At 41.4% G+C, this 17,653-nt stretch overlaps 1 protein-coding gene across 1 annotated transcript in view; it reads right to left on the bottom strand.

Moving 5' to 3' along the window:
- Nucleotides 1-4,407: 4,407 nt before the first annotated feature.
- LOC144770408 (sacsin-like) overlaps nucleotides 4,408-17,653 on the bottom strand; it is a 263,570-nt gene continuing 250,324 nt past the window's right edge. The window contains exon 8 of the mRNA XM_078654917.1: nucleotides 4,408-16,841. Within this exon, the coding sequence (XP_078511043.1) occupies nucleotides 5,968-16,841 (10,874 nt within the window). The 3' untranslated portion in view covers nucleotides 4,408-5,967. The remainder of the gene's footprint in view (nucleotides 16,842-17,653) is intronic.

Here is a 17,653-nt window from a genome sequence, read left to right as displayed (position 1 = left end):
GGGTGCTGCACTGTGGCTCTGCTAGTAATATCAAAGTCCCGCTCAATAGTTGCTACTAGCAACTATCAATGTATCTACACCCAGGATCAAAAGGTTAATTTTGAGGATTATGTGTAGATAGTAAAAATAAAGATGGTGCATAATGGGACTTTGATTTATCATGGTGTTGCTGAGTGAATGTTCTAGCTGCATCAAGATGCTGCTTACTGGGTACAGCTAGCAACATAAATAAGCTGCATTACAATGTGTGCTGTCAACACACACGTGCGGCCTGCAATGTGTTTCAGTTAATTTTAGATTGGTGCTGCTCAATCGGTGCTTCTAGAAGCATTAACACGCTAATCAATGGGGGCTCCCACTGCATTGCACTGATTTCCGGCCGGACCCATGCTCCACCAAGTTCTAAAGGACTTTCACTGCCTCCTTGTAGGCTTAACTACGGACACATCTTTGTTTCGAATGTGCAGAGATTGAGCTTTGGGTCAGCCTCTTGCTCATGATTTTATGACTTTGTTGCCTAGCTCAGTTGTCTGCTCCTGATTCAATAGTTTCCCGGTCTATTCTTGTGTTCGTCTAGCCCAGGACCATTTCCTTCTCACAGTGTTCTGAGTGGATGGGTTGTATCCATCCATTACATTCTTTTTTTTTTCCCCTCATTCGCCTCTAACCACAGCTAACTGGAAATCTGAAGGTCGCCACTGTTGCTTATTTATGAGAGGTAGGTCTTTGGGGATAACACCCCACCAGTCTGTCGCCCGCCTACCAGTAGCAAACCGACTTCCTTCCTGTTACTGTTCCTTCCTGTTACTGGTCTCTCGTTGTTAATGAGAGGGTGGTTACGCTCTCTACTGATTACCAAGAACCGAAGACTGTTGCTGAAGGCCCACTTTAGATCGCAATAACCTGGGGGCCCAATGGTGGTAAGGGGGTCCAGCACAGTCTGAGAGCTTCCCATGAGGCTCAATCATTGGACAAGAAAAGTTTTCTCCATATTTGAAAAGAAAACCTTCATGTGGAAGCCCCGCCTGTTCTAACATGGCTGTAAACATCTTCCCTTTACCTGATGAGTCTGGAGATTTTAGCAACATTCTTGAGTGGGTTAATTGAAACGCCCACGTATAATACTGAACATCTGGGAGTGCAAGACCATCTTTTTCTTTTCTCCGTCTTAGCTTTAGCCAAGATATTCTAGTTGCTTTATAGGCCCACACAAATGAATGTATAGATTGGCTGAAATCTATCAATAATTTGTTTCTCAAAGTGTAATGAGATGGTATTGAAAAGGAATGTTGCTTTTGGGAGAATTGTCATTTTTATCAAATTGACTCTACCTAAGATAGTCAGGGGAAGGTGGGCCCAGGATTTCATTCGTGTTTGGCTCTCTTTTAGAGTGTTCAAAAGACTCGTCTTGGCAATCCTCTCTATAGTAGGGACAATTTTAACTTCCAAATACCGCATCTCCTCTTTCGTCCCTTCGGCAGTTTCCAGGTCATGATGTCGGTTTTTTCAGCATTGACTTCATAGCCAGGGACTAGGCCAAACTCCCAAGCTAAACTAATGACTTGAGGGAAGGATGACTAAGTCTGATGAAAGAATAAGAATATCGTCAGCGTACAGGGCTACCTTCCTCTCCCAAGAACCGCTCTTAAATGGTAAAATAGCTGACTCCTCACTAAGACGCTGAGCAAATGGCTCTATGTACAGGTCGAAAAGGAGGGGGGAGAGGGGGCAGCCCTGTCTAGTTCCTCTCGTACTCTGGAAGGGTCTAGTCAATTTACCGTTAACCACCAGTCTTGCCGAAGGATCACTGTATATAAGATTGATGGTTCGACCAAATCTTGTCCCAAAATTAAATTTCTCGAGCACGGCTGTCAGATAGTTCCAATTAACCCTGTCAAAGGCTTTTGTTGCATCAAACGTCATTGCTGCCAACTGGAGTGTGAAGCTAGAGGCAAAGTCAATCGTGCCGATAAAGTCGTGCGTAAGGTCAAAAATATTTCTACCTTTTATGAACCTTTTCTGGTCAGTATGCAGCAGATCTCCTGTGACTGCACCTAACCTATTGGCCAATATCCTGGTAAAAACCTTATAATCTGAGTTTAAAAGCGAGATGGGTCTATATGACCCACACTTTGTAGAGGGTTTACCTGGTTTTAAAATCAGTGTGAGGTTAGCTTCACCCCATGAGGTAGGTGGTTTAGCCCCATCGACTAAAATTGTATTAAAAATAGTAGTCATAAATGGAATTATCTCTTCTCCCAGAATTTTAAACACTTCTGCCGGCAGACCATCAGGCCCTGCAGCCTTACCAGGCTTACAGGCACCAAGTGCCTTTCTGAACTCTTGTTGTGATATTTATACTTTTAGATTTTCTTGTTTGGTGGATTCCAAGACTGGGAGATGGATTGGGTCTTACCAATCCCGTGCCGATGAGCTATCTATATTGTTATCCTCATCATATAGGTCCTTAAAAAAAGTGGGAAAAGCTTCACCTATCTCTTCTTTGATCGTTGATTTGTTGGTATGTGCAATATCTATTTGTTTTATCAGATTACGCACTCTATCCTATTTGGCCTTCCAGGCTAGTAATCTACCAGCCCCCTCACCATACTCAAAGTGAGCAAGCTTGCTCACCTCCCACCTGTTGGATAATATAGTTCAGACTAGAATTTCCAATAGCGCTTTCAAGGATTCCAGTTTGGCTACTAATGTTTAAGTTAAGTCTTGATCGGTTTTGTTAATAATCCCTTTTCCCACTTCCTTCATTTGGCGCTCCGTAGACGCAATTTCCTCCCTGTGCTGCCTGTTTTGATAGGAAGTCCTATTTGTAACTAGACCTCTCAGAAATGACTTCAAAATGTCCTATACTACCAAAGACTCTGCTGAACCTATGTTGGTATTTAAGAAGGATTTTATCTCCTGAGATAAATAGCCAGTTAAAGCCTCATCTAGGAGGAGTGTACGATCAAATGTCCAAACCCTCTGATGTTCATTGCGGACAAAATCCAAATCCATCCATACAGCCTCATAGTCCGATAAATGAGAGGTCATATAGCCTATATCTTTGATATTACCTCTTAAGTCATTGCTAATTAAGATATAGTCTATCCTAGATTTGTGTCTATATTTTTTATTATAGAAAGACACCCCTAATTGAGTGCCCGACCTTTCCCTCCAGAAATCGGAAAGCGCATTTTGCTACTTTAATTAAAAGAGAAGCGAATGTTGGCATCCTGAATGTCATGACTGATGCGAATGGTAGATGGGCCATAGCCAAGATATCTGTGGAAAGTATATTCATCACAGTAGTTGGATACTATGGCCCAAATCAGGATGACCCCTCAACTCTGAAAACAATTTTTTAAAATATTTTGGGGTTCCCAGATACGACAATCTTAGCTGAAGACTTCAATATAGTACTGAATGCTATGCTGGACAAATCCCCAAGTAGTAGGGCTAACGTCCTGTCCAAATCTAGAGCCTACTTAAAAACTGCCACAATCGTTGACTAATTCTTCAATAGGAGTGTCCATACCAGTAATGCACCCTTGCCTTTGATTTAGATACATATCTCCCTAAATGCCCTTTATAACCTAAATCACAATTTTTTCCCACAGGTTGGTAGGGGTTACCAATTTGTCACATCTGTAAACATTGCCATTTTTTCAACAGAACTAATTTCTAACATCACAAAACTTCTTAATATTTTGTGGGGCTTATCTTACTCTGTCTGGTTAACCTCTTGCAAAACTGCATCTATCTTTATTCTCTCTTCTCATTCCTCCTTCAAAATAGCTGGAACATTCATCACCCAATTTCCACAAACCTCCTGGTTCCCCTTCCCTCCTTCCCCTTCTTCCAGAGACAGATGTGATAAACAATCTGCAGCTAAATTTTTCTGTCCTAGGGCATATTCCATATTCATATTAAAGTTATGACCCTCTAATTCTACTTTTATTTTTGAAATTCTTGGGAGTAGCTTGATCTGCTCTCTTAGTTAGAGGTTTATGCCAGTCCTGTGAATTTCATACCCCATAAATAGTTCTTGAAATGTGTATTGGCCCAATAGCAAGCAATTGCTTCTCTTTGAATAGCTGAATAATTTTGTTCTGCATTTTTAAGAGAGTGTGATATAATGCAATGATTTTGTATTTCATCCCAATCACTTGACTTACGGTAGCCCTTAAACCTTTCTTGTTTTCATCTGTATTTCCATCAGTCTTCTTAGATGCATCAAAATTACTTAAGTATGAAGCAGTAGCAAGTCACCCTTTTATTTCTTCAAACGCTAACTCACAAGTATCATTCCAGTTGGAGTGCATTTCTTTTTTAACTTCACTCTCAATTGCTCAGTGAAGTCTGAAACGTGCTGTACAAATGTAGCCATATACTTTGCCAAACCAAGGAACAATCTTATTTCATCTTTATTACTCTGCCTTGGTGCATTAATAACTGCTTCAATCAACCTGATTCTTGGCTTTAAATCATCTTTTGAGATAGAGTGTCCTAGGTATTTTACATATCCCATACCAATCTGACATTTTTCCTTGTTTATTGTAAGGCCTGCTTTCTCCAGTTTATCTAAATCAGAATGTCACCTCGGAAACAAAACGTGTTTTCTATATCTCCTAAAATTATCTGCATAATTTTCTGAACATATCAGCTGTCAATTCTAATCCAAATAACATTCTCCTGAATCTAAGATCCCATATAGGTGTTATAAATGATGTTAATGATCGTGACTCTGGGCGTACCTCTACCTGATGATAGGCCCTCCACAAATCAATTACGCTAAAACATGTGGCTTTCCCTATAGTACGAAACATCTATTTTTTTCTTAGAAGCGAATGTCTTTCAATCCGTATATTGTTATTCAGGTTTCTCAAATTGATACATAATCACATTTTTTTATTTTCTCCTTCGTTAAATAAAATAATTTGGGCCAACCATTCAGAACTATCTACAGATATTGTTTGCATTATACATTTCTTTTTGTAAAGGTTCCTTCATCAACAATAGAATGGGGTGTGCTTTATGAACAACTGGAGTTCGGGTTATTTTCAATTTACTTTTATATTAAAACCCTTTTAATAACCCTAATTTATCTGAAAACATCTTAGGAAATTCCTCACATATATGTTCTAATACCATTGTTAGATCTATCACCTGTTCACTATTATTTGGGTCTACGTTTATTCCCATTTATTTCTGGTGCCTCCAACTCAACAAATGTGATCCTTTTTTACAATATACACGCTACCTACCATGGACCTTCCCTTCAAGGTTATTCTCATTTACACCAATCCTACTAACGGTATAGGATCTTTATTATATCCCCCAGGGTTTATATACGGTGACTTTCAAACATACTGGCCTTTTTGAAACATCTCAGCAAACACCTAATGATCTAGCAAAGTAAATGGAAAACATAAATCAGCAAACATGTTTACATTTTTACCATCTAATCTGATTGTGCATTCTGGGTAGTTTATTTTTGATTAATATCTAATTCATCTTTCACTATCAAAATGATTGTTGGCTGTTCATTCTTGATATAATCTAATATGTGCACTTATTTTAACTATTGATCCCTGCACATTCTAGCAAAATTACCTATTTTGCTGTACTTGCTACATGTTACATTATGTGCAAACCTGTCACTCTGTTGGCTAGATGATTGTGATTACCACCTCGATAACATCTCAATTTCACACTATCTTGTTTTTACACATCTTTATCATATACATTTTGTTTCTTCTTTGACACATCACTTCCTGGATCTTATTGCAATTGGGAATTTCTAAGCAGGATTCTGCTTCTTTTTTCAACTCTCTCACATATCCTGCTGTATGGTCCATAAGCTTTGCTATATCAATAGCTTCCTTTGAACTTTGATTAAAAAAATTCTATTCACTTAAAAATCAAACATCATTGTGTTAAAAATGAAGCAATATTATAAGACTTTCCTTACTGTTGTATATATTCATTGATTCTGTCAAGAACATCCCGTGCCATTTTAAGAACTACCTTTTCCTGATTTGAGGGAATACAGTCGTTGGGAATGCCAGGTTTAGGATGGTAATTTGGATATTGTGTCTTCGTATCGTCGACTCCGTGTATCTCCAGCTCACTCACTTTCTTAGCTACTTCCTGAAGGGTGCTACTAAAAGTGGATACCTTTGTAGCTAAATGGTATATAGGGCAGTCTTTACTGAAATTGCCTCCTCTCTTATACAGAGCTGCAATCAGAGCCTTCTTTATTGCTTGATGAACCTTGTAGCACACCCATTCAGGGCTGCTATGACCAACATCACTAAATGCAGCTCTCAAATCACAGTCAGCTTGACGGAACCATCTGCTGGCTTCTTCTGGCCTTGATCTTCTCTGACTCCTATTGTGGTAACCCCAGAAATCATAGCTACGGTTATATTTCCTGGTAAAGTCATCCCGGTACTTTCTGTGCTGGGATGCCTGCTGGCCCCATTGCCTCCAGAATTTAGAAAAGCCTTGGGATTGCTTCTCAGAACATCCTTCACCCTTAGAGATTGTGTCCTCTTCTAGGTTTTTGATCAACTGAAAGAGGTATTTACAGACTTCATTTGCAAGCTCCTCCTGTCCTATGTTCTTGTCAGGATGGTACTTTAGGTAAAGTCTTCTAATGGATCGTTTTCTCTCAGGCAGAGGCAATTTCCAAATACCTGCTAGTTGCTCATCAATTTCCTTTTTTATGTCTCTCACACACTTCTCATGCCACTTATCTTGTTTTTCTTTCTGCTCTTCTAGATCTTCCATCACCATCTCAAGATCTCTGCAATTGTTCTTGCTGATGTGACTGTTCTTGAACTGATAAAGATCAAGCATGTTGACTTCAACTATACTGCCTGGTCCAAGATCAATCCGGAACATCTCCACTTCGGTGTCACCACAAGCCCTCGACTCTAGTTTCTCCAGGATGATTGCGTACAGATACACATCTTCTCCAGAAGGATCCATGTAGCCTACATAGTCTCCCACTTTGAAACAGTTGAGAATATTCATATCCAGAGAGTCATGCCATTCATTTGGGATCTTTTCACCTGGATGTGGCAAAGAAAAGGCAGCCTGACTTACAATCTTCCTTGTAAAAATATTGTGCTTTTTTAGAACACTGCATATCTCTTCAGGACTCTTGCAAGTGAGCAATTCCAAGAGGATGAGCGTGGACTGAGGAATAAGCAAATTCATCATTAGCCCATTAATCTCTTTTGCCAAAGAAGAAATTATATTCACAGTTTCATGCACATTCATTGCTTCCTTGTGTACAAGGCAGATTTGAGACTGCCCTTCTGGTCCTGTCTTGATGAACACATCTTTAGATAAGGAAGTGCCTGGCAGGGGCAGAGAACCTTTCAAGAGAACTGTCTGTATCCTCTGACAACACACAATCTCCAAATTTCGAAAGACAGCTCGGCAGTCAATGGTTGCCTTCTCTGCAGGTATCTCTCCTTTGCTTTGGGATCTCAAAAGGCTGGCAAGACCGTCTTGAAAGCTAAATGACAAAAGAAGATCTTGCAACTGTTCTTTCAATTCACAGCTATCCCCAAGATTGCACACTTGCATCGACTCTAGGCTTTCTGTTGTAACTTGTGAGAGCATCTTTGGTCGTATGTCCTCAGGAAGTTGCTTAAGGAGTTTCTCCAGTTCATATTCATCAAATGCACTGCAGCCTTCAAGGGGTATCAGGAACTTAAAAGCACCTTTCAAATTACTGATCTCCCTGTTGGAATTGCAGTTAATATACACCAGGGTAGATGAATCATACAGTCTCCCATCTGAGTCAGGAAGATAAAGTGGCTTTAGGAATTGGATGTCAGGGATAGATGTACATTCTTTTAGTAGTAAAAAGAGTTTGGCAGTGGCTTTCAACAAAGTCCGCTTTTGGTTGGGATGAGGGGATTCCTTATCTTTGGTTTCTTCGTAGATTGTGGCAAGTACCCGAGCATAGTGGCACATAGTTGGCTCTGCTTCTACCCCAATACTTTGAAACAGGTGGCTGTAGCCAGCCAGGCGAGGTGGCACTTTGAAAAGGTATGGCCTAAACAGGATGTCTTCCTGCAGTGATAGAACTACCTGATGAGGCTGTGCTAGAGTATTGTCCTCCACTAAAATAACTGCGAAGCTAGCGAGTGAGCTGAAATCAAAGGGTAATTGTTTTTGAAGGAATGTATAACTTGTTTCCAGAACTTTACTGCGGAGGGATTGAATTTTTTTTCCACAGCACTGCTCTTTGCAAACGTTTTTCAAGTTCTCCAGGACTAACCCTGTTGGTGGCTCAAAGAGGACACCAAATGCTTCTAGTAATTTTCTGTTTCGAAATGGTCCCTTCAGAATATTCATAGATGTCCATACCAATTGTACTTGTTCGTCATCAGACTTCACAAATGAACCTTTAAGAGGAACAAGACTTTTTGGTTTGGTATAAGAGGGGCTGAGTTTCTGAAGGTCACTCGGTATGGTAAAGGGAGCTACAAAACGAATGTTGCACACTCGGTTTATGAAGTCATTTTTTAAGTCTTCTACTTGGAGTTGGAGCAAGTGAGAAAACAGCACTTTGCTCTTGGAACTCACAGTTTTAAGTGTAGTGCTCCTTCTCGCCTCTGTTTCAACATGTGTGGCAAACTCTACAAAGTCATCGTCGGAAATGTTGTTCTTCATGCCAAGACCCAGAAGAGTTCCTTTTAACTGGGGAAAGGTATATCCCAACTGTTGAAAAAAGCTTCCAGGGATAAACCTTTCATACAGCTTAAATGTGTTAAATACCAAATGATCTGGATTATAAAAGTAAGAAGGCAGCTGAAATGTCCCATGCACATCTCTGATGAACCGGACTGATCCAAGTGATTTAAATATGTGGGCTTTTTGAACCTCAAACTCGTTGCAATAATGGCAAGATAATTTCTGGATCAACCTCAGAACTTTGAGTAGCTGTTCTTCAACCATACTTGTAAAACGTGGAAGCAAAAAATTAACAAGGAATTGTACATCATCAAAAACTTCAATGTTTAGAGCTTTTTGCAACTTCACATAGAGATGATTTTCACGAAGGAAAACTGTCTGTTCATCTATCTGGTAGAGTTCATGAAATATGGGAGATTCACTGGGCAACCTTGTTTTAAGGATGTACCTCTTTGAATACATATGAAGGCACTGCCTACTTCCTTGTATTGTCTCAAATAAGGGGAGATATTGTAATTTGTGTGCAGTTTTAAAAGTGTTTGAGAGGATCTGCAGGATATATTGAGCTTCCCTGTCTGTCAGTTCACTCCAATGGAGTTCCTCACGTCTGGACCAGAGCTGCCCCAGGACTGAAACATAGTCATCTGTCTGCAAAAGATGAGGCTTCATGCAGTGGAAACCTATGCTAAAGGGTAAAACTGCGGTGTTTAACCTACAAAAGCCCAGTTTGGAAAGACATTTGGCCACTTCATCTGACCACTCATAAACTATAGTGCTGCAGTCACCAAGATTTAGCAAAAAGGTGTCCTTGTTACACTTTAAGGAAGATACTGGTAATATTGCCCAATCTGAAAAATATCTAGTCAAATCTCCAAATAATCTACTGCTAGCCTCCATATCTCCAATATCAAGTGTTTGAGGTTCTTTCTCAAAATATTCCCACACTCTCTTCAGCCACTTCTTGTCTTCTGCCTTTAGCTTTATTCCACCACTGGAGTTACCCCCTAACATTTGGTACCTATGCCCCAAATATTCCTTGATGAAACCTGCTGACTCTTCAATGGAGAAGTGTTTAAGGAAGCCTTCTTTTTGAAGCAATGCAATATGCTGAGGTTTAATCACGTTGTTGCTGGCAAACTGGTCCATGTGCGCAGGAAAAAGATCTGAATACATGCTACAGAACTTGGGGCTGTCACGTTGAAACCTTCCAAGATTACCATCCACTGTTACCATGATTGGTAGTTCATTGAGGTATTCTGCTTCCTCATTTGCTTCCTGGATGCAAAACTCCAACAGTGTAGAACAAGAGAACTCATCTTTTAGAAGAGTATCACAGACTGGTAAAGGGAGTTCATCTCCTTCAAGATACAGTCTGGTGACCTTAAGGAAGTTGCTCACAGATTCAGGACATACCATTAGAGCTTTCACCTTTGCCCTTTTTAGCTCTTCAAAAACATTTAGGAGGGTGTCCAATGGACACACTAATTTCATGTTGATGTTATGAAGAACACGCTCCATGTCTGGTTGTATCTCGGAGATGAGGAAGTAAGGCTCTGCAGCTGCACACTCCTGTCCGACTGCTGACCACTCAACATTAACAGTCTCTTTTCTGAAAGTGTGAATATGAATGGTCTTCAGTCTATAAAATGGAATAAGCTGAAGCTTCTTTTCAAAGATAGAATTGTAGACACAGCCAATTATTTTTTGCCACATCGGAGGAACTGCCTCAGAGGTGTGAGGGAAGAATCTCAAAAAATGTGAATTGAGAAAATTGCCACAAGCATCCATGCTTTCAAACTCTATTGGTGCTTGTCTGCTTTGGGATAGATCTTGGCACATATATTCAAGAAGGTCACTGTACAATGGGGCAAGAAGGTGTGTCAAGATCAAATAATTCCATTCAGTCTTTCCACTTCCGCCATCCTCCTTACAGATGTCCCTGCGGGCTGAGTCCACGATGAAGCTTCCACTAATGTGAACAGGTAGGCCAGTTTCCACTGGCAGAGGCAGAGTACAAAAGGCCCGGCCTTTTGCATGGCTGTTGATGCAAGCGGCGATAGCACCATGTGGTACTTCAACGTACTTCAAATTATTCGATACTCTTTGTAGGTCGGAGTATTTACCCTCTTGAACACCAACCTGCCTAGCTATCATCCACTTGGAAGAAGAAGTGGAACTGCTACATTTTATTACAATTGTATATATTACCTGGAAAGGTATGAACTCAGCCATGGATTGCCCTGCCTCTGCCAGCTCTTTAAGTTGTTTTTGGAAGGCCAGTCTTTTGCCAGCACAGTCACCTTTCAGCTCTGTCTGAATAGAAAGGATTTCCTGCAGCGTATTGTCTGTCTCTGTTATCTTTGAGAATGTAATTTTCTGAATGCTATTCAGGAACAGCATTAAATCATTTGCATTATTTTCAAGTTCCCCCCATAGTGCCTCAATGTCATCGTTAGATACAGTCTGGTTAGAGATTTGGGATTTAGCTACAGTCTCAGCTGTCCTCAGTGGCAACCGGAAGAGTGTCCCTTGCTCGAGGCAGAAAAGTGAAGGAAGAAAGCAGCTGTACACATCAGCAAATGTACACTTGAACTCCTGGTTAATACTGAACATCCCCCCAGGTGAATGTTCATCAGCTGTTGGCAGAAACAAAAGGTTTGGGTCAAAGACACACAACATGCTGTCTCCAGTGACAAAAGAAGGACAGTCTGTCAAGTGATAAACAGAATTAAACCCAATACCGTACTTCCCTGTCTTATCCGACCTGTCCCCTTTACCACCTTTGCCTAGTTGTTGGATGCCATCAATATCATTGTTGGTGAAGACTTTGTTGTTGTAGACACAAAGAGCGGGACCTTGTAGAGACTTCCACTCTTCTCCAAAGCTACGTAACGCAGGGTGTGTCCTGCTGTCCCACACAAAGTGAAGCTCTGTGGCACCAGAGTCATCTGCATTCTGAATAAGCTCTTTCAAGATATCTTTCTTGGATGAGTATTCTGCTATAATATTTCTAATGCGTGTTGTGAGGTCTTCCTTGGCACCAAAGTTGGAGACCCATTGGGACAGTGAACAGATTTTCAGATTCTGTAGTGTTTTGTGAATCTTGGTTGGTACCCTGAGCTTCAAAGCCACTGCTCGAGGGATCATCTCATGACAGAATTGTGTATCTTTATAAGGTAGCCAGGGTGTGTCATTAAAATGGAGTTTGGATGCCGGACGCAAGACCGAGTCTTGGTCAGGTAGGAAGATGCCTTGAACCTGGTAGTGGCTTGAAGTATTGTCCTTCAGTTCTCCATTTAATCCAATGTTTACAATGTTCAATGCCAGGTCCAGATCTTTTGTTGGTAGGCCCTTTCCCTTGTATCTTGAAGCCATTCTCTCAAGGACCGATTTATAATCATCAAAAGCAAACCTTTCATGCAGTCCCACACACTTCCACAAAATATCATACGAAAGATATTCTCTGGGTAACTGGTACAAGTAAGGTGCTGCCTCAAATGACACTTCACGTGCAATGGAACTCAAGGACACAAACTCCTGACCTATAAGAACAAAGGGAAAAGTCTGAGCTTTTACATGGACAGAATGCTGTACCCATGATTCATTCAATATTTGCTTGTTTAAATAGATATAGCACTTGCGGACCATCTGTGTAAGCTCTTGTGTTGAAAACATGTTGGCATTTCTTTGAGCCTTCTCCATCTGTAACATTACCATCGGGACAGGCGGGTCATTTCTCAGTCCCAAAAAATCTCTGACATCTGGAGAGATTGTAAAATGATGCCCAGCATACTCTTTGATTAGAACCGGTTCACACATATTTACCAAACTACAGTGTTTGTAGTGGAAAACCTCTATTGGCTTCTTAAGGGCAATGTCATTGGCATCCTTCTGTGTGTTACAAGGCGGAAGACCAGCAGGAAGAAAATTAATTCTCCTAAACATTGATTGGTATTCATTGCGCAGTTTGTTTTGTATTAGGTCTTTTAGAAAGTCAAGCACTTTGTTTATCCGGCAGCATGCCTTTATTCTATCAAGCTCCCAAACTTCTGAAATAGTATTAGCTCTCCCAATCAGCTGCTTTGCAGATATGTTGTCCTTCAACATGCCGAGATGTTCTAGGCGGGACAACCGCTGTGAATTCATGTACGTTTGTGATGTCCCAAATGGAAAACAACCCTCTTCCTTATCAAAAAGTGAAGCCACATTACCATCTGGGTGCACTAGGTTACTAATGAGCTGTAAAGCTCCAGAGGGGGTTGATGGAATGCAAGGCACACACCTTAGGAGTTTGTCCACCTCTATATTGTTCATGTCAATGGCATGAAGTATAAGAGCATCTCTTGCCTCTACTGGTAAAGAGTTTAAGTTTTTGAATACAATCTCTTTGTAAAATCTTTCCCAGTCGTAGGTATTACAAAGCAGGGCATCGCTGCAGCCACTTGCAATGAAACCATATTTTACCCACTCTGGCAATTGCACAGCCACAAATGGTTTTTGTAGATTTGCAGAGAAAACATGTGAGGCCATCTCCCCAACATGTGTGTTTTCCACAATATCACAGCTTAAGAAGCATGCATGTTCAATTGAGCACCATACATGTTCATTGCTGAATAATTCAAGAACATTGCCATCTATGCCATATGCCACTGCTCTGTAAAAGGCAATGGGAGCCTCCGCAAATACTGAGTTAGACTTTTTTATATTGGGCCAGAAAGTGTGGTAGCAGTAGTCTTCCATTTTAGCATCTCGGCACATATGTTGGAGTTGGGTCAAAGCTCTAACACAAGCAACAGTAACAGCATCACAAAGCAGCTGCCTGTTCCACTCCCCCTTATCAGTCGTGTCCCATAAGCCCTTCCTATTGGACATGACAGAAAAGGATCCATTGAGGTGAAATGGGAGGCCAGAGAAAATGGGAAGAGGCATGAAACAGAAGACTTGTCCTTCAAAGTCCTTCAGATTAGGTCTCCATTTACCAGTGTCTTTTTTCTTCATTAATGGCAGGGCAACACCAGCTACTGGGAGGTCAACGTTTGTGTTGTTTTGCCTTCTCTCTTGGAATGTTTGAAATGATTGCATAATGCCAAAGCTGGAGTGCACCAGATAATATTTCAAGGTTTCCACGGAGTCTTCTGTCCTGGTAACTTGGATGATGCTAGACTCATTGACATTTAGGGCTTTGTTTCCTATGACCACTTCTGTGATAGACATCAGTTTCCTTTGCAGTATGAAGTTTTCTGGTACTGTCAGCTTTTGAACCTGATGTTTACTTAACTTCAGTAACCATGTCTCTTCTATACTTGAGGAGGAATCTGGTTGAAGATAACCCAAGGTTACTTCCTGCACACCCTTTAAGAAAATGATGAGGTTTTGGGATGATTCTGTGAAGGTATCCATAAGTAGCTTTATCTCTTGTGCACCAAAGCTGCGATCACAGATCTTTGAATCTCTGGCATTTTCCTCGGTTCTAAAAGGCAATCGAATAAGTGTTCCATTGTAATCATGGACGAGTTTAAGATTACAACCAAAAACATTTTGGTATGGATGAAACTGGTCTTTAAATATCTGCAATACATGGGGATGTTTCTGGAAGTTCAGCTTAAGGCCAGGGTTAGCCTCACTCTGAATGTGCTTCTTGAGGTGGCATGCGTTGGGATCAAATATTAGAACACTGCCACCACTTAGGATAGAGGGCACATCAGTTACATGGTACACAGTATTAAATCCCAGACCAAATTTTCCAATCTTTTCCAGCTGGAGTTCTTTTGTTGCTGCCCCAACTCGTGTGATGTTGCGAAAGTCTTCGTCACTGAAATTACTATTATTGTAGGACCACAGAGCTGGCCCATGGCAAGGTGCCATGGCGGGGTCTATGAGGCTGTTTCGATAATCAAGGTTTTGTCTCATGTCAACTAGGAAATTGCAGATCGTGGCACCTGCATCATCTGCGTTCTGTATCATCTCCTTGAAGAGATCAACCTCTTCACTATACTCTTTTAGAATGTTCTTTATACGGAGTGTTAAAGGTTCTGATGGACCCCAAGGCTCAAAATATTCAGGTTTCAGGAACTTGGTGCTGAGAAGTGGGATTTTCAGGAACGTGGCAGTGGAAAATGTAATATCTTCATGAACAATATTATAGTCTAGCTCATCTCCCAGGTCATTCAAACGTTCCTTTGGCATGTCACAGAACAGGGCAGTAGACAGTGGCTGCAAGGTGAATCCACTGCTGCCAGCCTGCACTGGGACTGGCAAGTCATCCATACTGTGATATTCCCTTCTCTTCATCCAGTCTATAATACATAGAGCCAGCTTCAGTTCACCATTGGTACCACAACCAGAGCTCCTGTTGTGGATATCCTGCATTAGTTCATTAAGCATGTTCGTTACCTCCGCCTCTGATATGGTCTCACGAACCCCAGCCTTAAGGAAGACTGTTCTGTACATGACGAACTCTTGGGGGACCTTTTTTATTTGATAACTCAGATCTAAGCCTTCCGGGTATGACAACAGGATATCAGCGGGGACAGAAAAGCCATCCCCATTCCATATTTTCATACCGTTCAACACAGTCAAGAACTGGCATAAATTATTTTGTATATGATTGTAAATGTTGTGTACTTTCAGTACCAGTGAGTAGCCATCTTCTGTCTGGTACTGATGGCTGAGATTTGTGAGATGTTCAATTACTTTCTCAGCAGGTGGTGGTCTATTGAGGCCAAGTTTTTCGCTAGCCTGTTGATTGAATTCTTCTGTAAGAGGCATTGCCAATTGCACAAGAGTTGAGTGCATCATACTTCTCAACTGCAATGGTTTACAAAATACAATCTTAGGAATGTGAGAACTCCATGGCACCCATGCCAGGCTGCACAAAGACTGTAGCATATGCTGCTCAAAAGTGCACAATACCTGGGTTTCATTACAAATCTTGACCAGAGCCCTGGACTTTTTTTCTAGAACCTGAAGTTGGCCATCTTGTTGGTGGTTGTCCAACTCTTCTGCAATCTGTAAAATGTCATCTGCAGTAATATCTTCAAGTGAATCCTTCAATCCAAGTGATTTCAGAGAATCTAGTACTGCCTGTTCATGGTAACATTGTGGAGGAAATCTTGAAGGTGGAAACAGATCCTGAAAAATGTTAATTCGAGGATCAAAGAGAGCAGATGGCTGGACAAGCTTCTGGTTGCAAGGTATAAAGAGCAGGCTCTGACAACACTCCCTAAGCTCTAATTTCTGGCTAAACAGAAGGCCACCATTTCTCAATACCCACAGCATGATAGCTTCTGCTTTACTTTGCTGATGAGCATAAAGGCCGCTTTTGATGGCCTGGGCTGAGAGGTAGGCCACATCAGTTGCACTGATAAAGGAGACCTCCATCTGCAGCAGCAGCCTGCGATCATACTCATCTCTACAGATGAGCAGCTTCTCTGGCAACACCAGGTCTCTTGGAATAGCTGGGACAGTAAGTTTATCTACAGCTCGGGCATTAACAGCTGCAACTAGCTTTGAACCCGGGCTCATGAGGGAACCCATGTCTTTAAAGATAGGTAACTGAGATAAAACCCTACGTTCTTCTGCACTTAAACAAGAGGCTTGGGAAAGGAAATCACTAAACAATTTTTTTTGTTCCAAGGTCATCCTTTTAAGTCTTATCACAACCTTGTCCACTCCTAGATTTGAAATTGACTTCAGGATGTTGTTTGGAGTTGGTGTCATAACATATTCAGAAAGACACCTGTGCCACACCTGTGAGTCCCGCTGGCGTATCACTGTGCATCCAATAGTTTCAATCACATTGGTAGTGTTCTCTGCCAAGCTGTGCCCATCCTGAGTCTGGAAGAGCAGAGAAGCCGTCTTTGTCAGTCGAACCAGTTCCAGCTGCGTAGTGTCCTTGTGAATGGGGCATAATGGAACAAGGGGGTGGCCTTCAAATGGAGATAACACATCAGCCTCCTGCCGTAGGAAGTTCCAGAAGGCATGCAGCCATTCTTTTGGGGGCTGATGGGAAACTCCAGGGTTCCAGGTCACCTCGTGTGAGCCACTCCTCCAGCCTGCAGGTAAAGCCTCCTGCAGGTTCTTCGCGATCACCCCTTTATCGAGGCATTGAAGGTTTCTAAACAGTCCTAAATGAGGAGAGAAAAGATAGGTGTAAGTGAAGTTGCATTACGTGATCTGATGCATGTACATCTCTAGAGAAAACAAATATTGAAAGACAGAGATCCATCAACCAAAACTAATGGAAGAGGAAACATTCATTCACGACAATGAAGGCTGTGTAATTTTTATTTAAATATTGAGATCTGAATATATAGCATCTAAATAAGGCACAGGGCTTCCCTGCTTTGAAGTTGAAGACACACAGATGATGGACGGAATACCCTGAAACCGGTCCCAGGATGCTTGTTACCCATCCAGGGAGGAGCTGGCTTGGCAGTTCGGTCTGAACTGTTCCCATGAGGCACAGTGTCAAGACTGATTTGCATATGACTGGGTCTAAACTGGGGTGGCATGGTGAGCAAAAAAGCAATGGTTTTAACCCAGATCTCTTGACTGTGGGTGAATGTATGATTTATTCAGCAATCTGTCCATCATTTGCTTGCATAGCACAGCTTTGAAGTTGTGCAGTATCTGGCATTGAGGCTGTCTACCTCAGTCCAATTTTACATGGATTGTGCTAACATTTTCTACACTCTTCTGACAAGATCAAAACTGTGATAAATGCAGTATCTTCGATCTCATTGTAATTTGTCTCTTGGAACCTAGGCTTGTGCTGTGATGTCGTGTAGTGTTTTATGTGGAAGGTCTTGTCTCTGGTGTAATTTATGCAGCATGGAGTCTATTGGAACCTTCCTGTTTGGGAACCTAATTGACACACCCTTTTAACGTTCTGCATACATTTGGACTCACAGCACTATTGCAAATAGGAGATACTTTT

Source organism: Lissotriton helveticus, chromosome 7, assembly GCF_964261635.1.
Source record: "Lissotriton helveticus chromosome 7, aLisHel1.1, whole genome shotgun sequence".
Lineage (NCBI taxonomy): Eukaryota > Metazoa > Chordata > Amphibia > Caudata > Salamandridae > Lissotriton > Lissotriton helveticus.
This window is presented reverse-complemented; position numbering and strand designations above follow the sequence as displayed.